The sequence below is a fragment of the Talpa occidentalis genome, unplaced genomic scaffold, assembly GCF_014898055.3.
Source record: "Talpa occidentalis isolate TD23 unplaced genomic scaffold, MPIMG_talOcc4v2.1 talOcc4.13, whole genome shotgun sequence".
In the NCBI taxonomy this organism is placed as follows: domain Eukaryota; kingdom Metazoa; phylum Chordata; class Mammalia; order Eulipotyphla; family Talpidae; genus Talpa; species Talpa occidentalis.
Window position 1 is genome coordinate 2,339,627 of NW_023601322.1, and position 25,643 is coordinate 2,365,269.

At 56.3% G+C, this 25,643-nt stretch overlaps 1 protein-coding gene and 1 long non-coding RNA gene across 2 annotated transcripts in view; both read left to right on the plus strand.

Moving 5' to 3' along the window:
- Window positions 1-1,205: 1,205 nt before the first annotated feature.
- LOC119242972 (uncharacterized) lies at window positions 1,206-9,838 on the plus strand. The gene is made up of 3 exons (XR_008551324.1): window positions 1,206-1,421; window positions 1,817-2,220; window positions 2,798-9,838. It is a non-coding gene; the product is annotated as an uncharacterized LOC119242972 (long non-coding RNA).
- A 1,624-nt stretch (window positions 9,839-11,462) lies between these two features.
- Window positions 11,463-25,643, plus strand: part of FBXO15 (F-box protein 15) — a 33,671-nt gene continuing 19,490 nt past the window's right edge. The window contains exons 1-6 of the mRNA XM_037508405.2: window positions 11,463-11,490; window positions 15,113-15,170; window positions 16,988-17,089; window positions 21,747-21,851; window positions 23,913-24,155; window positions 24,701-24,910. Of these exons, the coding sequence (XP_037364302.2) occupies window positions 11,478-11,490; window positions 15,113-15,170; window positions 16,988-17,089; window positions 21,747-21,851; window positions 23,913-24,155; window positions 24,701-24,910 (731 nt within the window). The 5' untranslated portion in view covers window positions 11,463-11,477. The remainder of the gene's footprint in view (window positions 11,491-15,112; window positions 15,171-16,987; window positions 17,090-21,746; window positions 21,852-23,912; window positions 24,156-24,700; window positions 24,911-25,643) is intronic.

Sequence of the window (25,643 nt, forward strand, 5' to 3'; positions counted from 1 at the left end):
TTTTCGTGCCTCACCGGGTCAGACCCCTGCCTAGCCCCAGGCTGTGCTCGAGCCGGGCCCGTGGCAGGTTTCTGCAGCCGGTGTCCAGGAGGCAGGCCCGGTGTGCGTTCAAACAAGTAGATGAACCAAGTCAAACCAAAATGAACATCTGGACCATAAGACCAATTAGTGGTGACCGGCAAGGGGGGCGGTGTGAAGAGAGGCCGGGCCCGGGGTGATAAATGGGTGCCGGGCACACACTGAGCCTCAGTGGTGCACACCGTACACTCACGTGTTGCAATGCGATGTGGCTTCAATTAAAAAAAAAAAAAGGGAGTGGATGTGGCGGGCAGTGATTTTCCAGGTTGGTCTCCACATGCAGTTGAGCATGGCCCTGGCTTACGTTCCCAGGAGCTGCTGGGAACAAAGGGGTTGAACCCCAACACCATCCCTTCACGTGATGGGCCGCCCTGTCTGAGCTGGCTGGAGGGACAGGGGAGCGGGGCAGAGGTACGTGGGACAAAGGGGAGCAGGAACCTCGAGGCTGGCGGAGTCTCCGGCTCACCTCCTCTGTGTGTGTGTGTGTGTGTGTGTGTGTGTGTGCGCGTGTACTGCTCTGCACCTCTTGTGCAAAACCAAAGAGAAGACACATCCACTTCCCGCCTAAGAGAGGTCGCCCGGGCCTGGGGGGTCACTGGGCTTCCCTGTCCAGGCTGCGCAGCGTGACTTTGGAGAAAACACGTTCGGGTTTCACTCTTCCTAAAATGAAAATACCTCTTAAGGGGTTTCAGAGGGTGACATTTCTAATGCGGTGCTGTCAGTGCCTCTAAATCACCCCAGACTCCTGGCACCATCAGATCTTGCTATTTTCTTTTTTTTTTTTAAGATTTATTTACGCATATAAAAACTGGGGTACAGTCCAGAGGTGTGGGGGTGAGAAGATTCACCAGAGATGGAATGGGGAGCAGAACAGCTGGACTGATGAAATCCACTGCTGAGGGGAGCAGCGGGGAGACAGGAGAGGTCTGCTGCACCATGCCAGTCGGCTCCCTGGCTGAGGATCGAACTCAGGCTGCAGAGGCTGGTCAGCTTCATAGTGCTGTGCTTAACCCCTTGTGCCACCAGGGAGGCCCCTCTGTTTCAGCTTTGTTTGCTTCTTTTCTCCGACAAATCCAACATGAACAAAGCCTCTTGGAGGCGTGTGGGAATGACCTTGAGCTTCCCACCCCTGGTGGGGGGCTGGGCAGGGTCTCACAGCCTGCGCAGATTGCCTCACTCCTCCCGTGAAGTGCATGTTGCCCGGCTTTGCTGAGCCAGAGCGGTCCCCCTGGAGCCCACTGCCACGTCCCAGGACCGCCTGCCCTCGCACCGTCCACTCTGGCACCGTCTCACCCCGCGCCGGCTCATTGGTGGCCTCATTTGCCTGTTCTTGAAGACCAGGGGTGAGTCTTTCTTAATTTTCTGGCCTCGCGTCTGGTACAGACTTTTTTTTTAATTTATACAAGAGCTGGGGTACAGGCCAGAAGCGCAGGAGGGTGAGAGGATTCAGAGACAGGGCGGGGAGCAGAACAGGCAGACTGACTGAAATCCACTGCTGAGGGGAGCAGCGGGGAGACAGGAGAGGTCTGCCACGCCATGTGGGTTGCTCCGTGGCCAGCCAGGATCGAACCGGCGCTGCAGCGGCCGCGGACAGCTTCACAGCGCTGCGCTCACCCGCCTGAGCTGCCAGGGAGGCCCAGCACAGTCTCATACAGGACACAAGCTGCCACATTTAACTACGTGCTGAACACATGGAGGCGGGGTCAGTAACTACTGTGCATCAGATTTGATTTTTTAGGGGACTTGAAATTGAAGTGAACACTATCGAAAATGAATACCAAGGAGATGGATGTCTTTATAAGACTATCCCAGAAGACAGCGCCTTTGCAGGGTAAATACTTGTCAATGTGGGGCCTTTGGGGAGCTGAAGTCCCCCAGAGCGGGTGGCCATGGCCCTCTAGTGGCCACAGGGGGTGACAGCACCGTGGCAGCCTCTCAAGATGGCCGCCCAGCTTGGAGCCGGCATGGAGGGCCCACGACAAGCAGCACCAGAGCCACCAAGGCTAACATTCTTTCCTAAGAATCCTTAATAAGGTTCCTCTGTTGACCAAATAAGCAAACGCCGGAAGCTCCAGGAGCTGGGAAATGAAACAAGAGCTTCCTCTTGAGGCGAGATGACGTGAAGTCTTGGGGCCTCTCCGGGTGAGTCAGCAGTGAAACACGGAGCTGCCGTCTGTGTGGGGGCGCCTCCTGCAACCCTCCTCAGCCGAGGCGACGATGTTGTCATTGGGCCGGAGGGACCCCCGTGGTGAGCGGGGGTGCTGCCGGCAGTCCTAGCTGAGCAGAGGCGAGCTGAGCAGGGTGGGCTTGGAGTCACCCCTCTCACAACAGGGAGCACGCACACCACCCCTTTATTAAAGCCAAGGTGCTGGGGGAGCGTCTTCCTGCTCAGGGGCTCGGTGGGGCGATGGCATGAACGTGCTGTCGGCACTTCCCCAGGGAGACAGCACCCCTGTAGGGGACAGAGGGGGGCATTTATATCCTATTCAGAGGAGTAAAGGGCTGGTCTGCTGGCCCGAAACTGCGCTGCCGGTTCAAGTTCTTCATCTCAGGGGCGTAGCGGCAGACACCGGCCCCCCAGGGACAGGGCTCCGCGCACCGGCTCCCGCGCCAGCCTCCCGCCGCCGTCCGTCCCCGGCGAGCGCTGAGGGCAGGTAAGGCTCCTCAAGTGAGTCAGGACAGACAGCACAGCGGGCTCTAAATATTTTATACTTTCCAGGGTCCTTCTCTTTCAGAACAGCTGGGACACACGCCAGCATCTGGGAAGGGCTTGTCCGAAGAACGCGCCGCTTGGGCAGCGTTTATCGTGGTGACGGACCCGAGGGACGAGCTTGGGAACACGTGCGGCCGAGTCCAAGGTGCCGCGGCTTCCCTTCGCGGGGCTGGGCTCACTTCCCCAGGAGCAGGACTTTGAACGTCCCTGGATGACTACTGAAAATTTGTTTGGGAAAGATCTAACTCCCATGGAAGTTGTGAGGGTGGCGGTCCAGAGGGGCCTTCTACCCCACCCCCCGAGTGAGCTGCTGACATGGCGTCTCAAGACTTCAAATCCTTTATTGCGTTTTCCCACAACAGGGACAGTCTCCCAGTTTTAGGGGCTACATTGTGCCCCCCCAAAACTGATGTGTTGAAGTCCTAGCCCTCAGGAGCTCGCATGTGACCGCACCTGGAGATGGGGCCCTGGAAGAAGCAGTGAAGGGAGAATGGGGTCACAGGGTGCGCTCTAGTCCAGGATGGCTGGAGGGGGGCAGGGCGCAGCCACCCAGAGGGGAGAGTCCCAGGGAGAGGCCTGCCCCCCGCAGCCTGGCCCAGACGGCGAAGGAGCCAGCCCTGCAGACACCTTGACCTCGGCTTCTGGCCTCTGGGACTCTGAGGAGACGAGTCTCTGCTCTTTAGCCCCTTAGTCTGTGTCCACCACCAGAGAGAGAGGTGGTGTTCAATTCCCAAGGTGGACAAAGGCCCGGATCAGGCTTTTTGAACTCAAGCCATCAAGAAATTCAGGGCGCCTCAACCTCGAGGGTGGACGACATGGCTGGGATCGTGCTCAGCCACCCCTCCCCTTCCTGGATGGCAACCTCTTCTCCAACGCACCTCTTCTTTCGCCTGCTCCCAAATTTCATCTTCACTGACCCAACAAATATGAGACGCATTTGAAATTAACATACAAGTCCTTTCCTTAGCCTGTTAACCACTCCAGGGAGTGGGGATCACATGGTCTGGTCAGAGGACACAGACACCCCGCCGCCGGCCGCTTGTGGGTTCCACCCGGACCATTTCATTCCCCAGCTGTGGCTGCTGCCCTGGCAGGTCCTCACAGCTGCTCCCTGTCCAGTCTCCTACACCCCTCCCCTGCTGCATGCTCCGTGTGGAACCTCCCCCCACTCACACCACCCCCTTTCCGGGCCTGGAGCCACTCCCCTTGGAGCTGAGACGATTCCCCACGCCTCCCTGTTATTCCCGACAGCCCTGGGATGCTTAGTCATTTTTACCCCCTAAATATTTCTCAGTGCATCGATGCCTCTGGACCTTTGCACATGCTCCTCCCCTGGCTGAGAACACCCGCTCACCAGGTCACGCCTCCTGGAGTTGAACCTTCCTATGGGTAGCCTTGAGGACAGAGCCCTGGGCTGAGATTTCTTGTTACGGAAACCAGCGTGGCCTGACGTCCTGCATAGCCCCAGTGACTATCTGCTGGCTGACGAAATCCCACAGATGGAGCACATCAGCGCCACGCTGAGTACGCTAAGTAGCAGTCTATTAACTATAAATAACTAAGTGGAACTCCAAAAGCTGGGTGCGGGGAACTGTTTGGACGAAGTGGGATCATCAAATGCTCACTAGCGCCAATCAAGAGCAGCGCCCGGAGCGGGCGGGGGCTGGGAGCGGGCACCCCACGCTTCCTGCATCCTGCACGGTCACTGGCTGGGGCTGAACAACACAGGTTTTGGGAGAAAACATTTCTGAGTTTGTGTGGATGAGACGGGCACGCGGCTGTGGTCAGATGTGTCCCCAGGATCTTGGACAGAGGAGGAAACGCGCCGTGAGCCCGAGGACAGAGGTGCTGGAGTCGGAATCAGAGACGCCCACGCTCACTAGGGCAGCACTTCCAAAAAAAGGGCAAATTGAACACGTAGGACCTGGTGATGAGAAGGAAAACAGGCTTCTAAAGACCTGCCCACGGCACCATCCGTGGCTACACAGAAGACCCTTACGAGCACAGATTTCTCCTCTCAAAAAACAGTTTTACTTCTGATTGTAAGAGTAACCTCAAAAGCGCTTATCTTGCGGGCCCGGGGACGTGGAAGGAGACGCTGGTCCTGAGCCTTGCAGCAGCCGGGGGGCGGCGCAGGGCCAGTGCCTGTGCAGCGGGCTTGAGTGGGTCCCAAGAAGCGCGCGCGCGCGGCCCTCCCCAGCCAGACGTCTCGGGCGTGGCCACATGGACACCGGCCACGCCACAGGAAGGGCAGGAAGACACGGCGGGGGGCAGCCCAGTAAGTCACCCAGCCTCTGCGCTGCCCAGCCCGAGGGAGACCGGGCTGTGAAAAGACGTAACACAAGCAGCTCAGCTAACCACGGGCGGCTCAGACTGCTCTTCCTTGGTTTCAATTTTGTTTCATAGACTTTAATCAGTTACACATTATTCTAAAAGCATAAAATACTGAACTCTATCCTCTGAATTTACACGGTGTCAATTTTTAGTAACGCGGCTTCTCACCAGGGAAGATGTCAGCAGAACACGGTCTGTGACCGATGATGACTTCACGACGCGGGCTCTGCTTATAATAAAATGCGCTCTAGTTCACGACTGTTCACACCACAGCAGAAATCTCTACCCGCCTCCGTCTAAACACACCACGACCCGGGCCCAGTCTCTGTGACTGGCAGTGACGTCAGAGCCGGCCAGTCCCCGGCGTCCATGCTCTTCGAGCTGGTGCGTCACCGCTCAGGACCGGTTATCTTCGATGACAATCGTTCTTCCAGGGTAGGCGTCAACTTCTACAAATATGTAGCGAAACTCATATTCACCACTCTCTGGGTTCTGGGGAAAAACCGCGTTTCAAGGAGTGAGCCCCGTGCAGAGCTGAGGGGCCCGGCCGCGCCCTGCGCCTGCCCGCGCCCACCCGCGCCCACACCTCCTTCACTTCCAGGTGCACCGTCCCCTGCCGCCCCGGCTCGGAGCCCTGGATGTAGAACTTGATGCGCATGTGCTTCAGCCCATCCTTCGAATATTCCACGAAGCTGTGGGGAAGATGGAGGCCGTGGGACTGAGCTCCTCTCCCCTCCGCTGCCCCCACGCTGCCCCCGTGCGGTACCTGACGTGCTGCCTGCGCCCACGCCGCGTCGTCTCCCCGAAGCCTTTAACCGGCTCCCCGAAGACACTGATGACCTGGGGGGAGTGGTGGATGAGGTTGTCAGCCAGTTGTTTACTGCTAAGGAGAGCGTTTCTGACAGACCCCATGATTTTTTTTAGAAACCCCCCAAATTTGTAAATGGGACCCTTTCAAAATGACAATGAGAAATCTGGAAAGAAAAGTTATTATGCAGCGATCACCCCACAAATCACACTCCATGCAGAGACTGAAGCAGGTGAGCCTGAGGCTCCCGCACCAGAGCGTGAGGGCAGCTCAGGCTGAGGCGATGCCGTTCCCACTGCCCTTGCAGACAACACATGCCACGCAACACGTGTGCAGGGCCTCTGGGACATCAATGCACCAGGGTATAGTGGGAGATCTACAAGACCAATGTGACTGTCCAGGTCACCCCACACTGTGAAAGGAAAACAAGAGTGACCTATGAAGACGTCAGGCCAGGGGGTGGCGCGCCTGGCTCCAGGTGGAAAATGCACCAGGAAGTGAAAACGTTTTTATGGAATTTAAATCGCAAATAACTTGAAAAGGTTAAAAAAAAAAAAACAAAACACACACAGATTTGTTATCAGATGAAAATACTGCCTAGATTCTCAAAAATTTACTGTCTCTGATGAACATCGGCGTCATATTTTTCAGGTATGCATGCTAAGGAGTCCATCATGGAAGATGAGAATTACTCAGGGCTGTACAGCCGACGCAGAACAGTCGTTCAAATAATGGCCTGGAATCAACACTCGGGCATCAACCCCAGAGCCCCCCGTTTCTCAAGCAGACCCACCACAAATGCTGACGAGATGCTGTCAGTCAACGGTTCACAGGCCACAAATGCCTAGCCTCTCACTAACATGCCACCTTTACTTATTCTGTGTAATTTTGTCCCAAACGCTGAGATGCATGCACGGCTGCTTGTGAGTCACACAGCAGCGCTGCCCCGCGGGCCTGTGATGACGCTGTGCGCGTCCCGTCGCCTGCACGGTGCTTCTTGCCAGTCTAATCTGGGCCCCGACTATGAAAGCCCCTCTCTCCCCCCACCTTTTATTTTCAGCGCACCCAGGAAGTGCGCCCTTGCTACCTCCTCCACGTCTTCAGACTAGCCAGCATGGAGTTAAGAGAATCCATAGCTTTGAAGAGGAGGTGCCGAGAGTACCAGCCTCAAGTTCCTCCCTGACGGGACTACAGAAGCGACGGCATCTGAGGGCGGTGCCCCGGGAGTCTCGAGTTCTGATGCTACCTGCTGTTTTCTTTCAAGGTACCAGAACTGAGACTTCAATGACTGATATTTTTCAAAGTGGAGGCTTTCTATCCAGAGAGCAGGAAATCGGGGGATTCACAGGCTGCGCCGGCTTCTCTGACTGGAAAACATTACACAAAAGCCGTCCTCCCGGACCAGAGCCTCTGGAGAGCCGAGGTCTGTCTCCCCATCGACCCCAGCCCGGGGCCCGGCTTCCAGATGACCATGTTTGGGCTCCGGCTCTCCTGCTGTCACCTCAGCTGAGCGAGCTCATCTCGAGTCAGCCTCCTCTCTGCAATGCGCATCCGCAGCCGCCACAACCAGGCTGTGTGCGAGGCCGGCGGCCGATCCCAGCGCGCCATCCGTGACAACTAGCATCGACTTTCTCTTGTCCAGGTAGGGAGGAGACCCCCTACAGGCCTCTGCCTACTTAAAGCATTTCAAACACAGAGCTGACGTGACCAACTGACCCTATCACATACGTGTCCACGTCGGCCCTGCGGGCAGGGAACCACCCCACCCCAGCCCAGCCCGTCTGTGAGACTCTCCCTGAGGACTAACCTCGGGGTGGGACCGGCATATGTCCAAGGCTTTCCCATATATCTTGTTAGGGCTGGATGAAGAAAAAAGTTCTTTGAAAATAGTGTAAAACAAGCCACCTGAAAATCACAAAAAAAAAAAAGTGAAGCCAGGAGAGACGGAGACCAGCGGCACTCGGGAGAGCTGTGCGGGGCGTTATACTTGCTGCGTTTTCAACCTGTAATGCTGACTCCAATAAGCACCACTACCAGGTAGGTGAGGTCGCGCCCGGCTTCCTTCACTGTGGAGAGAAAACACCAAGTCACCGTGAGCGGCACGGGCAGGCGGCAGCTGCCTGGGGAGGCAGGCGCGGGCCCTCGGGGGCTGTGGCGTGGAGCAGCTTGCTCAGATCCCCCCGTGAGCCAGAGGAACTTCACCAGAATTCAGGGCCTAGACCCAGGTTTCTATTTTCGTCATTTCAACACCTCCTTACTTTCTAAGATGAGGACATTCTTTTCAGTCCCCAGCTCCTCAGAGCGGATGAAAACCACCGTCACAGACCAGGCGATGCCGGGCAGTTCACTGTTCACAGATCAGAGCGTGTTTTGTCACGGGCAGTCGAGGGGGTCAAAAATGGCCTCAACTCGGCTTTCTACTCCTAGGGTCACTTTCGCTAGCGTCCTGCCACCCCCACGGGCCGGGCACAGAGGAAAGCAGGGCTGACGCAGACCAGCGTTTGTTCAGACTTGTGAGCTGAACAGATTTAGAAAATAAAGAGCCTGCAGGGGTGCTTGTCTCTTTCGACACGAATGAAAGAGGAGCCTGTGGATTACACCCAAGTCCCGGGCGCAACAGCCATTCAGCTGCGGCATCGCCACGGGACAGAGTCTGCGTGCACAGCGACGTGGGCACTTGCCCGGCCACTGGCACTGCCAGCCGCTCGCCGCCGTGGCACGTTCTCCCTGATGCTGGAGAGTGACTCACCTCCTGGCGTCTTTATAGCTCAGTGTAGTCACCGTATTTGAATGATTTCCAGAATAGGCATTTCTTACACTTTTTTTTTCAGAAAAACAACAAAATGTTAACGGAGGTTGTTACTATTTCCTCCACTCTTTTTTTTTTTTTTTTTACAACAAACTTCTATCACTTTTATAAATTAACACTTATTTAAAAGTGCTCTTCAGCACAGCATAATTCCTCAAGCTTTCCACACTGGTTTCTGCATAAAGAGATGATTCAAATAAACACTTTCTCTGCCCTAACCGTGTCACTCATGGGCTTGATCCAACAAGCTCTGCCACAGGTCCCTCCTCTTAGCGAGGCTGGGTAGAACCCCACAGTCAGCCTTCGCTCCTGTTCCCTGCGGTCATGGGACAAACTTAACATGCCACTGAGCGCCAGGTCCTAAGCTGAGGACACACCACTGGCCACCCACTGGCCACCCAACATGCTGCCATGTCATACTGCCACTCATGTCAAGGCTTTGGCCCCACTGCTGGCTCCAGGAGCGCCTGGGCACGCCCATATTCCTGCGCCACACAGGCCAGGAGGCCGCCTTCTCTGTTCACTCGCACCTACTGTGTAATTACTGTGTGCGAAGGCCTGGCCCCATCCACAGCCCACACACCTTTGTGTTTCTTTCTAAAGATTTATAGATTTATTTAATTATTTATTTATACAAGCACTGGGCACAGTCAGAAGCACAGGAGAGTGAGAGAATTCACCAGAGCCAGAGCAGGGAGCAGAATAGGCAGAAGGACAGAAGTACACTGCTGAGAGGAGCAGCGGGCGGCAGAAGTCTGCGCGCCACACGGGACCCTCGCCCAGCGGCCTGGGATCGAACCTGCGCTGCAGAGGCTGCAGGCAGCCTCGTAGCCCAGCGCTCAACCGCTGCGCCACCGCTGCACCACCGGGGAGGCCCTTTAGTGTTTCTTTTTAATGGTACTCTACGTGGTCTTCACCAGAGGCTGCCTGTTGTCCTTTTTTGTTGTTGCTATTAAAACTGTTAAGTATGTGCACTAAAATGACATGAATCAAAATACTAACAAATCATGTTTGCACGGTATTAATAGGGTGTCGGAAATGCTCTGCTTTATCTTTTTTTATAACTCACTTGGGAAATAAACAATAAAAAATGAAAATGCCTTATCTCATCTGTGGAAGCAAAGTCTCTTTTCACTTTTCCTACTGTCCATTCTGCTACTGTACCTGTCATCTGAAGGTAAGCAACTGTCTGGAATATCTTTCATCCCACAGTACATAGAGTCCAACTCGGTATCTGGGCATAAGAGTGCGACACTCAAGAAAAGTGTTTGTTGACTGAACTATGGACTACAATCCATAACTTCTCTTCTCTTTATTTCTTAGTCTACCCAATTACTCTTGATTATATGCTAACTTCTTGTTTTGTAAAGCACAATCTTTTTTTTTTTAATATTTTTTATTTATACAAGAACTGGGGTACAGGCCAGATGCGTGGGAGGGTGAGGATTCACCAGAGACAGAGTGGGGAGCAGAACAGGCAGATTGACTGAAATACACTGCTGAGGGGAGCAGCAGGTGAGACAGGAGAGGTCTGCTTGCCATGTGGGTTGCTCCGAGGCGGTTGGGGATCGAATGGGCACCTTTGGTGCTGGGCTCAACTGCCTGTGCCACCAGGGAGGCCCAATCTTTTCTTTTTGTTTCACACTGTTTTCCTCCTATTTGTGTGATAAGGTGTTTATGTATTTACACACAGGATTTCTTTGACACACGCATTAGCATCCATTCAAGTGCTAAACAGAGAATATGGAAGCTGGAGAACTATTTGTGAATGGCTGTCCTAAAGGAAAATGTGCATTTGCCAGTTGTGTGAAATCGGGGAGTGCACTTCATACACAAAAGGGTCCTCATCTATGTCTGGAAGAGTGAGCATGAGACTTAAGTGAGACGAAATAACATCTGGGAACTCTACTTGTATATTATAAAGTCTTAAAAGGTAATGTTTTATAGAGGGTTCTCCACAACAGAACTGATCAAAATTAATTTTCAAGTGTGAGTTCAAATTTGTGAAGGAAACTGCAGGTCCGCATTCGGATTCTAAACTGGGTTTCCTGGCTCTACCTTCCCCCTTGCGTGAACTGCGCCCCGCGCTCTGCACAGCGCTCGAGCAAAAGGGCCCTGGCAGCTCCCGCCAGGCCTGGGAGACTGACGCTGCCGGAGACTCAGTCCTTTTACCTTTCTGCGAGGTCGAGACGGTGGTTTCCTGGCTCTGACCTCTGTGCACCGACACGTGCTTGCTGCCGTCCTCCTCTGCGCTCCGCGCGCTCTGCCTCTGCGTCCAGAAGGTTTTCTGGGGGACCGCGAGGACACGCCTGGGGCGCAACGTTTTCTTCTGCTCTCGCGGCGCCCAGGCCCACGAGGGCGCAGTCTCCCAGGGAGCTCTCAGCCCCAGGGGCGATGAAAACCACCGCTTCCCCGAGGACCTGTGCAGCCTCTCCGTGGAGCGCACGAGCCTCAGGAAAGTGCACATCATGTCCGCGGAGCCGGCCCGCCGCGCGAGGCCCCGACCGCGACGGCCACCGCCTCCCTGCCCGGGGCCGGGCGCTCACGCCCGCGCGCGCATTCACGCCTCACGCGGGGACAGCGAGCCGGGCAGATGCCGGCCTCGGCGGCGCGAATTATGACGAGAGGCACCGGAGAGCCGCCGCCGCCCGCCCGCTCGTGTCCTCGGCGCTTCGTGCTTGAGCTAAAACGCTTTGATTGCCCGCGATGCGAACATTGACCAAACTCTGCCCGCCATGTCTTCGCAAAGTAACCTGGGCAGCCCCTAGGAATCCTGGGAGCGGTAGTTTAACGCCCTCACTCCCAACAGAGTGGCCGCGGCGGGAAAGTCATGAGAGACTACATCTCCCACAGTGCACAGCGGCCGCGACGCCTGTGCCGCCTCCCAGACTCCCCCGCGAGAGTCGCCCGCGCAGGCGCCGCACGCACCGGCGCGGAAGGGCGGGGCCGCGGCGCGGGGAGGGGCGTCCGGGTGGCTCAAGCCGGAACTTGCAGACTTCCCGTCAGCAGCTGGCCGAGGGGTGCGGCCTTGCAAGCCCCGGCCAGGCCCCTGTGAACTGGGGGTTCCCGATCAGACGGCGGCCCAGCGTGCCTCCAGGGAGAGGCCGTGGCTTCCCTTCCCGAGGAAACCGGGCGGGAGTTCCGCGGGCCACTAGGGCCTCCAAGCGGAGCGGGACGAGGCCGCCACCCCGCAGACGCCTGCGTTACAAACTCCGATTGACCGACGGGCCTGGGCTTCAAGACAAGCCGAGCCCCGGAAGCTTCTAGAACAGCTGCGGGACACCCTGGAAAAGCGGCGCGGGCCGCGGGCGCGCCCGCCCCTCGCTCCTGCGCACGCGCGGCGACGCCATGGGGGGCGTGGCGTGAGCGGAGCCCCGCCCCCTCGCTGCGCGCCGCAGTGCCCGCGGGTTTCCATGGCGACCGGTCGCGGCCGGCTCCTGCAGCAGCAATGGCGCGGCCTGCTGGCCCAGCACCTGCCGCGCGGCGGCCTCGGCGCGGCGCGGGGGCGCGCGGGGCAGGGCGCCGGGCCCAGGTGACTGTCGGGCCGCGGGTCGGGAGCCCCGCGAGGGAAGCCCCTACTCCCCCAGTCGCCCTTTCCCTTGTCCCCCCCGGGGGCGCCCCTCCCGCGCACACTGTCAGAGGGGAGGCCAGCCCGGCGGGGGGGCGACCCCAGTCGTGACACCCCTAGCGGCCCCCAGGGAAACTCGCTCCCGCCTTTCCCGCACTTGTAGGCCTGGGCACCGCCCCACCTGAGAGGACAGGTGCGAACCCGCTGCCACCCTGGAGTAGCCTGAGGGGCCCCCCATCCCCAGGAGCGCTGCCCCAGAGGTGCTTGCTTTGGGGCTAGGGCGAGCTTTCTCCGACAGTGTAACTCAGGTTTTCTTTTTTAAAAAGATTTATTTATGCACAGAAGAAATGGGGTGCAGGCTGGAGGTGAGGGGGTGTGAGAGGATTCACCAGTATAACTCGGGTTTTCTCTCTGACCCACGAGCACGTTTCTGTTACGACTGTTCTTAGAACTTCCCCCACCTGCTTTACGGAAAGGGAGGCCGCAGCTCCCCTTCTCAGGCCCCTCTGCAGGCCGGAGGGTGCCTTCTAGACTGCCTGCTGCTCCCCCCACCCGCCTGGCCTTTACCTCCTGGTGCCTTCCTTCCAGGTCCTGGGGTCTGCGCCACTCCTGTGTGTCTCCACAGGTCTCAGGGTCCCCTCAAGTGCAGGCTGGTCCTCCTAAGTGTGCGAAGGCAGCTCTGCTGGGTGAGAGGGTCAGGGGGAGAGGCTGCGGCAGATTTCCACAAGCATCTTCGCTTCCCTCTGAAGATTTAGGGTCTCTTCCCAGACTGAGCCATCCATCTGGGGAGGATCAGCTGCTCTCACCGTCCAGCATGGGGTGACAAGCTGTGTCTGCTCTGGGCCCAACTTTGCAGCTGGTTTGCCAGGTGGAGGGATGATGCTAGGGACAGTTTGCATTCTTGAGGGTATTTTTTGCTTGTAAGTTTCCATGTACAAAGTCAAACATACTGGACCTAGTAAGCTAAATGACTACGTTTAAGCATAAAAAAGGATTTTGCTACCAGATCAACTACTTAGGTTGTTTTTGTTTCCCCAAGTTCCCAGGACTGTGTGCTGTGTTCCACTTGGGGGCCATAACCCCACTCACCCTGGTTGCAAAGCAGAACACTGTCCCTTAGTGTGTGGTGGTGATAGTTTTTGTTTTTTTTTTTTTAAACAAAATCCCTTTTTAAAATTGAGCTGTTGACAACGTAACATCGTTTTAGGTGTGCAATATAATTTGATATTTATATTGCAAAGTGATCGCCACAATAAGGCTAATTAACGTGTCTGTGGTAATAGTTCTTCAGTGAATAGCTGTGAAGGTAGACACCAGCCTTGTGACGAGTGAAATGGTGACAATGTCTGCAAGTTCTGTCATGTAGGAGAGAGAGACTGGAATTGAAACAGGAAGCTTGAACTTTAAGTCAGTTTGTGACTTTTCCTAAAGTTAGCGTTATTTACAGGGCTCTGTTTAGTGAGGAGAATGATTTCTAGGAGGGATCCTTTGAGAGTTGAGTGAACTACCTGGTGAGACCGTGTATGGGGTGCCTGGCATTAAGCCTGGCTTGGGAGTTTGCCCTGGGACCTGAGGTTTGGTGACTCTACACTTACTTTTGGGTAAAGAAAAATGAGCTGCTGAGAATGATGGATGATGGTGGAAGTAGGTGGTTCTTTTTAATGTCTCAATGCAGAACCAATAGACTTGCATAAGGAATTAGTGGTTCCCTTTTTACACCATGTGAATATCATATTAACTAAATATTGTAAACTAAAATATATAGCAGGAACCAATCATGTTGGCTAAATTTCTACTTGGTTTAATTTTGTTGGTTTACCAGATACTAAAATCAGATCTAGAAGGTAGATGTTTTAGTTGGCAAACCTATTCAAAGCTGTCAGGCCAAACCTGTCGCTTGAAAGAACGGTGTTTTTAAACTAAACGTCCTCTTACTACTTGCACCAGCTAAAAGTGCTCTCTACAGACGTAGCGATATGTCCATGTGAGGAGACGCTTGGAACTCATTTGTTCACTGAGTGACCCTCAAAACTATGCAGCTGGTTTGTTTTATAATAGATACTTAGAAGTCGCTCTGGACTCACCGGTGGGGGGGCTGCGGGGGACAGGTGGTCTGGCCTGGGAGGGTACGGGACCCCGGGTTCTGGCGCGGAACCTTCGCCAGGTCATTTTCCTTGCCTTATCTATGTCTATGAAGTGAGGGGCTCATGAAGTAGATTTTTATGGTGGAAGGAAAAACGACGAATAGGCTGTACTTTTTAAATGGGTAGGTGCCTGTGGGCAGGGGATGCCGGGCCTCTTCCCCACAAATGAAATCAGTGCAGAGGCTTTGCGAGAAAAGTTAATAATTTAACTAGTAAGTAATATAATACATTTTTGTAATAAGGTAAATTTTCTGGTAGAAAGCAACAGTTGCATTAATTTTTAAGATCAAATAAGAGACTTCAAAGAGGTTTAAAGTTTTCTTTAGGCTGTGCCCCCAGATTTTGGGGGATCTGGTCCCCAGAATGCTGTGAAAGCCTTGGAGGACACTTGCCCGAGCCTAAAGGGTTGTGCTGTGAACTGTGATTCCAAATCTTCTAGGGCAGGGGATTCTCAGTTTTGAAATTAAGCCAACCCCCCCCCCCCATTTGTTACATATTCAGCATATTAAATGTTAGGAAATGGATGGAACACTTTCCTCTCAGTCCTTTAATTCTCAGTTAAAACCCCCCAAAACCTTGTAACTCATGAGTCAGATGATCATGAGGCAATACCTTATCTTTTCTTGCAGACCTGATACGTGTTTACTTTTCTCTTAAGAGAGAAGCACAAATAAGACGATGTGGCATAGCCCGCTGTCAGCTGCTTCCCCACTGAGGTGTGTTGGTTTAGCAGGTGTTTGTTGCCTGCTTCCTCCTGCTAGGCGCTGCGGGGCTGGAGCCAGCGGTGAAGGGAACGCCTGCATGAGGCCTGCCCGGGCTGCCTTGGCAGTGAGCGTGGCCCAGGCGGGAGCAGTGAGGGTGGCTGGATGGGGCCTGTGCTGAGGAGGCGGGTTGGGGAGTGTGTGCAGAGTTCGGGAGAGCAGGGTAGGGAATGACGCGTGGCATCTGAGGGAGTGCTTCAGGGGCCGAGCGAGCCTGCAGACACCCGGAGCTTCCTGTGTTGGAACTGCGCGGTTCAGTCAGCTGAGCACTGTCAGCCCCAGGCAGGGCCTGCCTCGCAGCAAGGCCTGGGGGGCTCCTAGTGTGTCCCTGGCAGACAACTTTGAAGACTGAGGGCACATCATCTCGCTGTGGGTTATTCTTCTAGAAGTGAAGTTCCTGTGCCCTGCAAGTAAGGGTCGTGATGTAAACCCCCGGGCCTGGCTTGGCCGTCTCTCAGGCCTGCTGCTGCTAGGTTACAGCTGTGGGTGCCTCCCGTCCGCTTGCTCTTTAATGGTCTTGGAAAGGCCTAGGTGATAGTTTTCATTTTTGTTTTTAACATCTGTGTCAGCTGACATGCCTGCTTCCCAGGGGAGACCTCTACCCAGGGAGGGGAAGCGCCTTGCCCACCCGCTCGGAGGCAGGCCCTCTGGGTGACCACAGTGCTTCTGGCCTGGCTGAGGTGTGCCCGCTGCCCAGGCCTCCCGAGAGCAGGGGTGCAGGGCAAGCCAGGCCCCCTTTGCTCAAACCTTGAGGATTTCCCTCTTTACCTTCCAGAGAGCTCATTGCACTTTTAAGTTCTGGGGATCCCCTCAGCTCTCCCCCCTTCCTCTCCCCCCTTATGGCCCACGCGTGTTTTGAGTGTGAGTGCACATTTAGCCACGGAATCAGCTCGGTAGGAAAACCAAGTGGCTACTCTGAGAACAAGATACTTGAGTCGTGGCTTGCATGGACTGAGCACGTGGAGGATATCCCAGCCAACCCCAGGTCGTAACTGCTGCTTGGGTAGCCTGCTGGGTGGAGACATGCTTAGCAAAGCAGCTGCTTCCAGACCTTTCCAGGGGTTGTGGCACGTCCTCCCTGGGGCTGTCTTTGAATCGCAGGAGGCTGGGTGCTGTGGCTCCCTGGGGATTTCAGGTCCCTGTAAAGCTGCTGCTGAGGACGACAGGTTTGAGGACTGATTTTAATAAAATGTTAGGAATCCCCGAGTGGATCTGGCTGCATGAAAGATATGCCCAGTTGTGCCGGATCTTCAAAGCCCTCCACTGCAACGTTCACCGTTATTTTATGTAGCACTAAAAGAAAAGACGGCCAGCTCAGATCCGGTCTCCTGAGGGTGAGATGGGAAGTTGAGAAGGGCAGGGCAGTCTGACAGCAAAGCCCCCTGCTCAGGTGTGCGCCCCCCGGTTTACAAACACTGTCTTGCTGCTTCATTGGGTTTCTGTCGTGAAGCTGGTCAAGCAGTGACGTCATCTCTTCCCTCTTTCCGCTAAGCGCATCTCACAAGCGCCTCTGACATGCCGGCTGCGTGCAGCGAGGCATTAAACCTTAGGTTTCGAACACCCGAGAGCCAGTCCAGCTTTCAGGCGTGCTTATGCACGACCCCAGGGCTCCCCGCCACCTGCTCCTGCCTCCCTCCTCTCAGCCTTCTCCTGCTCTCTCTGCAGAGATGGGGGTTCGCAGTGAGTAATCTTTGGCGTTCATGAATCCTTGAAAATTGTGGAGCAGGGAAGGGACATTCACTCTGGTTTGAATTTTCCCCGTTTCCTTTCAGAAAGGAGCCAGGTGTCAGACTCGCTGCGGGCTGTGCACCCCAGAAGCAGCAGGCCAGAGGCCAGACTCCTTCCCGGAACGCCGGCTCCGTGCCTCTGGACAGGTAGGTAGCAGGAGTCTGCCACTCGGGGCTGGGGGTGCTGGGGATGGAGTTATTCGAGTAAGTTGCCGTGCTGTCGATACCGGGCTGCTATTTTGAGCTCTCCAAGAATAGCGCCGTGTAGGCAGGAGGCACAGCACGCAGCACTGATGTGAGTCACCAGCCTGTCACCACTGTCATTATCAGACCAGTTTTATGAAGCTAAACTTCTGAAAGTGACAAGTAAATTCAATTTTCTTTTTTAAAAAGTGTTCTTCAAAATTGTTCACTTTCCAGATGATAAGGCCCCTTGTAAAAGGAGGACGGAAGGAAAGTGTGTTCTTTCAATAGCTGCCTCTGTGTGGCAGCATCGGGGGTCCTGGCACTGGGGTCTGTTTTGCCAGGACAAGACTCGTGTTGGGATCTGGGCAACAGGCTCCGTGCGGGCTTTTCCCCTAAGCTATTATTTGAAATCGGTGCTGACGTGCACGTGGATTTGAATGGCTCTGACATTTATGGAGCACCTGTGGCACGCTGCGCCTCAGGGGGGCCCCCCCAAGCTTGGCGCCACTCGCCGTGAGGCTCACACAATCACAACGCCAGCGCCAAACATCGGTGCCCGATTTCAAGCGTTGGTCTTACTGCCGCGCAGCCGGCCGTGGGCAGCGTGCTGGTGTTTTTAGACAGTGGAAAGCCAACAACGAAAGGTTTCATTAAGGCCGTCAAGTTAAGCCTCAGACCCCGCACCCTGGGGACAGACTCGGCCCTACGAGATGAATGCGTGGAAGGGCAGATTTGCAGTTGATGCAGCGTCACTTGCGGCCCAGCCCTAGGGGGCCTGAGCCCCTGCGCCAGGCTAATTCTGGCAGGCTCGGCAAAGTGAAAGAGGGACTGTAAGTTGGGGTGCATGCCGCCAGGAAGACGGGAGTGTGTGCTGCAGAGGCTGGGGGAGGGTGCTAAGGCCAGCGGCTCTGAGGAGGGCATTAAAGTAAGAACTGAGAACCGATTGAAGGGCTTGGAGAAGGCACCTCAGAGGGGCACTGGGGGAAGAGGCGCAGAGCTTGCCGGGCTGAGGGCAGGGCTGGGCAGTGGGTGGGCAGGGGCAGGCACAGAGCTTGCTGGGCTGAGGGCAGGGCTGGGCAGTGGGTGGGCAGGGGCAGGGGCCCTGGGGAGGAGCTCAGGCTTCATCACGTGACCTGAAAGCGCAGGTGAGACTGAGCTGTCATTTGGTTTCTAGAAGTGCCTTGTTCACTTGTTTGGTTTCTCTCTAGAAGGAAGGGGAATGGGGCACGCGCACGTCTGAAAGGTGGGCTGGCCTCACTGCCCCGGCTCCTCTGTGAATTAGACGTGGTTTGAAACGGTGTTCAGGCAGCGCCATGGCAGGGCTTAGCTGTCCCAGGACAGGGCCCGGTAGAGGACGGGTTGCTGCCTGTGGGTTCTCCGCCACAGACCTGAGGGCAGGACCCCTCAGTTTCAGGGAACAACAGTGAAGCCTAGTTAACAAACAGGGGAAGCAACGAGTGTCTGAGGCCGCAAGTGGCCAGCTCTCACCCCAGACGGTGTCCACACTGTCCGGAAGCCCTTAACAAAAGGCTGCTTGTCCAATATGGTGCTGTCCTGCCAATGAGGGCCTGGAGCTCTGGGCTGCCTGGCGCACAGCAGGCCGGGAATCACCTGACTGCGGTGGGAGGTGCTCACAGGGGAGGTCGCTGTGATGCTGATGAGGCATCAGCATCTTGAAGGTCAGGATGGGCAGTGCTGGACTCTGGACTCTGCACCAGGCAGCAATGGAGGCAGCACCGGAGGAGATGCTGGATGATCAGGAGTGGGTAACAGCCTCAGAGGTGACCCGGACACAGTGCCAGTCACCTGTCAGCAGGGCCAGGCAGCACTGGCCAGCCGTGCTGGTCACCACTGCCCACTGGCAACAGACGGGTCTTTGAGACACCAGGCCCAGGGCCCATGGTGCTCCTGTGAGGTGATGTCAGAGGCAGGTCAGAGGCAGCCTGGAGCAGGTGCGGTGGGCCTGCCCTCTTCCACGCTCTTTGGCCTCTCTCCCCCTTTGGCAGTCAGGAACAGAGTCCTTCTGTGAGAGAGCCTGACAGCCTGAGCATCCCAAGCTGGCTCCTGCCCTGTCTTGTCTCCTCTTTCCGGGGCCCCCCACCCACAAGTCTGGTTGGTCCATTTTCAGTCCTGTGGCTGAGTGGACCATTTAGCTATCAGCTCATGGCTCACACCTGCTGGGTGCATTCTATGGCCAGACTCCGCGCCTCTCCACTCCCTGCAGCTGGAGGAGCTGCAGCCCCAGAGCCAGGAGCCCTATGCTCCCCCCCTGCAGCCCTGACCTAGGGGCTGCATCGCCTGGGGTTGCGTGGTGGGAGAACCACTGCTGCCCACTTTCACTACTGGCCTCTGCCTGCAGCCTGAGCCCCAGTGGGGCCGCTGGTGGGTGGTAAAATGCCCACCACCCACTGCCGCTTGTACTGCCCAGTAGCAGCTTTTGGGGCTGGGTGCCAGAGCCCAAAAGGGGTGTCTCTGGTTTCAGTTGGGGGGGAACTGTGGCTGAGGGCAGGGGTGGTGGGGGCACTGCTGACTGGGGCGGAAGGACGCAGGGGTCACGAGCTAGAGGAGTTAGACTAAGATGCTTGTGCCTGTGAGCATGAGGATGCCAAATAGGGCTTAGGGTGAGGTCTAGGGGTCCCATAGCTCTGAAAACGGGCAGCTGTCTTGTGGCAGGAGGGGGCTTAGGCGCAGGGTCGGACTGGGGTCCAACCCGGGAGGCTCAGTGTTGCTGGCCTTTGGTCTTCCCGCCCCCTCTTTGCTCCCTTGCCCTTCCTCCTCACCCTCAGCATGCGGGAGAGGTAGCGGGAACCCACAGAGAGTAGCTCGGCGTGCGTGTGGGCGTTGGGTGTGCGGCTGGGAGGGGTCCTGATGAACAATACTTGAGAGCGCCTGCGGTCCCCTCTGTTGTGAAGTGGGGGTCTCCGCTGTGGCTCCAGCACCTGGAGAGCCCCCTCCCTTATTACGTCACCTGGGCGGGAGGACTCACCTGTCTGGGGCCTCGAGACGGGACTTCTCCACTGAGATCACTCGTACAGCTGCTGGGCACCTTCCCGAGACGTTTGCTTTAACCAACTCTATTTTTCACTACGCCGATTTAAAAAAAGTAAATTTTTATGAAATATTAAATAAAAAAAGTCTCAAAAATGTTTTCTTGCAACTTTTCTGTCTCTAATGTTAGAGACCTTTTCTGCTAAACACCTGACTGCTGACTCTGAATGTGAGGGTTTTCATGTGGGGGGACAGCCCCCCACCGAGGTGCCTGGACAACCTCTGGGTATCCGTCAGGGGTGTGGCCTAGTGCCCTGCTATGTGCCAGACATGCCTCAAGTGACTGTCTTTTCTCTGAGAGTCCATTTAATTCTTTCTCAGAATCTTAGATTATTTCCCTCCAAAACATTTGATAAGCTGATGTTCATCATACTATGAAATGGTAAAGTCAGGAGTCGAGAGAGAGTGTGGGGAGAGGAAGGGCTCATGCGAAACAGAGTTTTCTCAGCGTTCTCAGACTTTGGCCTTTGGCCTGCTCGATCACATGCGGCCTCGGGATGTGGCCTGCACGTGCAGAGAGCAGTCGGGGATGGGGAGGCCTCGAAGTCGCGTTCCCATGCGCACGTGCTGCTGTGAGCTCGGCCTCAACTTGGCCCTGTGCCGGCTTTGTCTATAAGTCACGTCAGAACTAACGGGGCTCCTCCGGGGCATGGGGTGGGGCCACTCGTGGTCACTCACGGGCACGGGGGCCACTGCTGCGGCCAGAGCCGGGGAGCGGGGACTGCCGCTGCCTCATGATGAAGACTTGTTCCTGCTCCCCACACACGGGCTTGGGGACCTGCTCTCTCGTCTGCTGCCATGGACAACGGGCAAGCTTGTAGCTGACGTGCACATGGTGGCAGGGTGGGGTGGCCGCAGGCGAGCAGGAGGCCCGGTAGCCGCCCAGATAGCAGGACAAGCTGGAGACGAGTATGAGACAGGGGGCCGCTTAAAATTGCTCAAAGGGTTTCCCCAGCCCCCGCAGTCCCCGCAGCCCCCACAGCCCTCGCAGCCCGTCCCCCACAGCTTCCGCTCATCTCCCCTTTGCCAGGCTCTTGAGTGCCCGTGCCTGACTTCTCGTGCAGTGAGGCACGGATTCTGGGCTCGCAGAAATCGCTGCTGAGGCTGCGTCTCAGGTCGTGCTGTCCCGACAGCCCATGAGAAGGCCGCGACCCGGGAAGCTGTGTGGGGGCGGGGGCGGGAGGGCTGGCGGGGCAGGGTGGGGAGGCAGGGGAGAAAGATTTGGCCTTGGCCGTTCCACATGGGGCTTTTTTCTCGGGAGAGCGTGTGTTTTCTTATTACTGGGTAAGCGTGCCTGTCTCTTCCTTTCCACCCCCTCACCTGCTCCTGACACCCTTTCCTGCGGGCGGGGGTGAAATCCTGCCTATTGATCCCCCGAGAGTGAACACGGATGCGATGCCCAGACCGGGGAAGTCTGCTCTCGGCTGGTGTAAAATGAGCGTTGTGGATGCCCCAGAACAGGGGGCCGAGGAGGGGGTGCAGGCGGGGGCTGCTGGGCGGAGACCCCCGGCTTGTGGTCTGTCATTTGTAGACTGAAACGTGGCCCTTCTCTCCTCCTGCCCCACCCCAGCATGCCCGCAGAAATCTTGCTGAAGATATTTTCCTACCTGGATGCTGTGGCCCTACTGTGTGCTGGATGTGTGAACAGGCGCTTTTACCATCTGGCCAGTGACAAGTAAGGAGAAAGCCGGACCTCGGTTGCTTTCTGATGGACCTCGTGGAAACCAGTGTGAGACCGTTTCAACCCGTTTTTAACATTTAATGGGGTTAATTTTATGAGTATTTTTTAATTTCAGAAATAGGGTGTCTAATGTCATAGTTTTAAAGATCTGCATTCCTGTGATTAAAAGGACTATGCTCCTGTGAGCTGAAGCCCTTACCTGTCCTTGGCGTAGCAGCGCCCCAGGGAGCGGCTGTCCCTCGACTGGCAGGGGCTTGCTGTGCCTCGGGAGGGGCTGGGGGCCCTGGCCCTGGATTCCAGAGCAGGGGGCCTGTGTGTTAGGGGCGGCCCAGCCAACACCAAAGAGAAAAGCCAAGGGCTTCCTTCTAGGGGACTGGGAAGCCTGCTGTGCATCTGTGGGTGTTTATTCTCTTTGGCGTCACTTATAGTCAAGTAAGTGAGATGTGGTGTTGAACACGGCTCATCAGACATGCCAGGCACAGTGACTACGGAGACATGTGCGTGTGTGTGCATGTGTGTGCGTGTCTAGAGCTTGTAAAAACAGAATCTGCAGCCGTTGCCTGGTGCTGAGGAATGTGCCCAAAGGACACTGGGCTGGAGTGAAGTGATGGTGCCATATGAAGACACCATCGGCTATGAAAGGGCTTGTACGTGTCTGTCCCAGGAGTGTTGGTGAGATGGGCTTGGACTACTGACGTGTGCCTGGTCTTGGGCCTCCGCCCACTCACGTGGCAAAGCCCAGACAGCGCCCCGCAGGAAACAGACACCTCAAGGCGAAGGCTTGCCGTGGGAGGAATCCGTGGGCTGAGAAGCGGCTGCAGGCCCGGGCTAGAAGGCCGTGTCCTGGGGTCTGAGGATGTGTGAGCTTGTGAGGAAGCCGTGCAGTGCCCGCCCAGAGCCCATCCCGCCTCCCGCCTGCCTGCCAAGTGCTCCTTTCCTGCTGGCCCGAGGCTCCTGCCATCTCCCCGCTCCTCTGCTCTTCAGGGCCTCCCTCTCTGCCTCTTGGCCAGCAGCTGCTCCTTCCCTTCCTGGGCTAAATGGAAACCGGGAGACATAAACTGGCAGACAGTGAAGTATGTGAAATTCCTCTCCCGTTAGGAAAGTCATTTTACTCCCTGCCTCCGTTTCCCCGGGAGAAGCACTTCTCTCCCCGATGGAGAGCGGCGCCCGGGCCGCTGACTTCTCGGGCCTCGGGGAGGCGCGGGGTCAGGCTCCTGCCACGCTGGGTGTCTCTTGGTCTGGAAGCAGCGTCGTCTGCGCCCTTCCTTCATGGCACGAGCCGGGGAGCCCGACGAGGGCGTGGGCGCTGGATGAGGCGTAGGGTCCAGCCCTGCCTGCTGCTGCCCCGCCTGACCGGGCAGGCCCGCTCGCCTTAGCCACGGCCTCCCTCCGTGGGCAGCCAGGGCAGCTGCTTCCTGCGTCAGGGACATCAGATGAGTGAAAGCCCAGGTGCCGAGGCACGGTGTTCAGAAATGTTAGCTGCTGTTGGGAGTTTTTGTTTTTCACTTATGTTAGTCACTGTGCTGTTTTTTTCATTCCCCCCTTTGAGCCAGCAGCACACAGCACATGTTCAGCATTGAAAAACTGCAACATAGCAGAAATTACATACGATCCCTGCACATTTTTGCATGTGGTGTGCGTGTACATGTATGTATCGTATCGATGCTATATCTCTGGCATTATACACACGTCCTTTCTGATATTTAAAAAAACCACGGGCAAGCGCTGTAACAAGACAGGAGTCTCCTGTATGCGCTTCTTGCGGGGTTTCTGGCGTAAACCCCCCGTTCATTCACTGGTCTAGGAAGACAGAGGTTTGGGCGGCCCAATGACACGAGGTCGCCTGTTTTAACTTGGCCCTGGGAGCAAGCTTCTCTCGGGGTGTCTTCCCTTGAACTGCAGTTCACCTTCCCACAGGCACTGTGGTAAATGTTTGGTTTGATTTATTCGCGGGACGAGGCCGCTGAAGCCTTCCCGTGTCCCGTGAGCTAGCGCATCACTCTGCTGGCACGTCCAGCGTGGCTCAGAGTGTAACACATTTCCTCTTCACTCCAGTTTTATTTGGGGAAAAATCTACTCGGCCGCTTTTTCACCTAAAAGATCTAATTGGAGAGTGAGTTCGGTGGAGAAGACAGCGGCGCCCATGAGCTTGCTGTCCCTGAAGGACAGAGAGGCCGGGCACTGGAAGAAGGAATACATCGCCAAACAAGTGTCATCTGTGCAGGCAGCTCTCTCGCAGGCGCTCAAGCCCGTCAACCCCTACACAGGCCTGCCCGGGAAGACCAAGGAGGCGCTCAGGTACGCGGGCGTGGCCCGGGCGCAGCCGCCGCCTGCGTGTGCTGACAAGCAGTTAGAGGCTTTGACGACACCGGTCTGAGCTCGGGCACTGTGAGGCTGGACGCCTGGGCAGTGTGGGGGTAGCCACGGCCTGAGGAACCTAAGTTTCCACCTAACCAGACTGGCTGTTGGTCTTTTGTGTTTTCTGCGTCTGCTCATTGGCGAGATACACTGTCCCGTTCATCGTCCCTATAGACACACGTGTGCACACGTGTGCGTGCTCCGGGCTCCTGGGAGCGCACAATACCGCCTGTGCCGCCATGGGTCATCGCCCGCCTGGGCGGGGCCTTTGTCCCTCTCCCTGGGGGCTGCTTCAGCTCCCAGCAGTGTGCGTGCAGGTGAGGACGAGTCCCAGGAGGGAGCTGCTGCTGAAGTGGACGTTTGCGGCGTGTTCCTAGAAGTTCGGCTCCTGGGGAGCTGTAGAGATGGCGCGTGTAAGAGTCTGCAGCAGTTTGTTCTGCAGTGATGCAAACATTGCTATTTTCAGCCTACTTTCCTTCCTCCAGAATATCTGGCTTGGGTTGGGTACTAGTACTGAAAGAGAAAAGCGGGAGAGAGCACATCCTGGAGCACGTCGACCTGTCCATCGACGACGCGTCCGTCACCATCGTGTGGTACGGCAAAAACTGGCCGCAGCTGGCCACGCTGTCAACCGTGGATCTGTGTGGCGTGACGCCGGTTTTCATGGACCGCTCGAAACCGCCCCCCAAAACCGGGTGAGTACGGACTAGCGGAATGTTAGGCGGGAACTTCTTCGCGTCAGTCCCGGCTGGCTTTGCTTTTGTAGTTTAGACACCATCGGATGACTTCAGTGCGGCGGCGTGTGGCATTCTCATCTTGGATGCCACAGGGTAGGAAGAGGGCGCGTGTTACCTTTCTGGCCAGGTTTAAGTTTAGGTTCCTCAGACCTTGCTCCTCTATCGCCCTTAGGGAACGATATTCTCGTTAGTGAGACTTCTGGGCTGCCGATGGCTAACCTTCTGAGGCCTTTAGTTTTAACCATTGTTGCACAAGGACACGTAACGCTCTTGCATTTTCCCTTTTGGTGACCGGTCCAGCAGTCGCAGCTCCCCCAGCGGGTCAGGGCTCCCTCCGGCCAACCCCTGGGATGTCTCCTCTGGGGGCCTGGCGCGAGGTCCCGCTGCCCGTGCCCCTGTGCAGTGGTCACGCTGGGAGGACGCTCTGCTCATCAGAGGCGCACATCAGATGCCCGCTTCTCCCACCGCTGCTGCCCGTGCGCCCTCGTGGCCTGTCAGGGGTGGCTTTGCGTTCAGTTAGTGACCCCTGAGAGTGCAGCTCCTTGTGCCGTCTCACGCTGAGGCGCGCATCTGGCTAAAAGCACGCGCTCGCTTCTCAGCATCACTCGTTTTCTCCTGGGAGCTGAACAGTGGCCTGAGTGACATCCTGCCCGCCCGAGGACTTTACATCCACGTGACGGCAAAGGCAGCG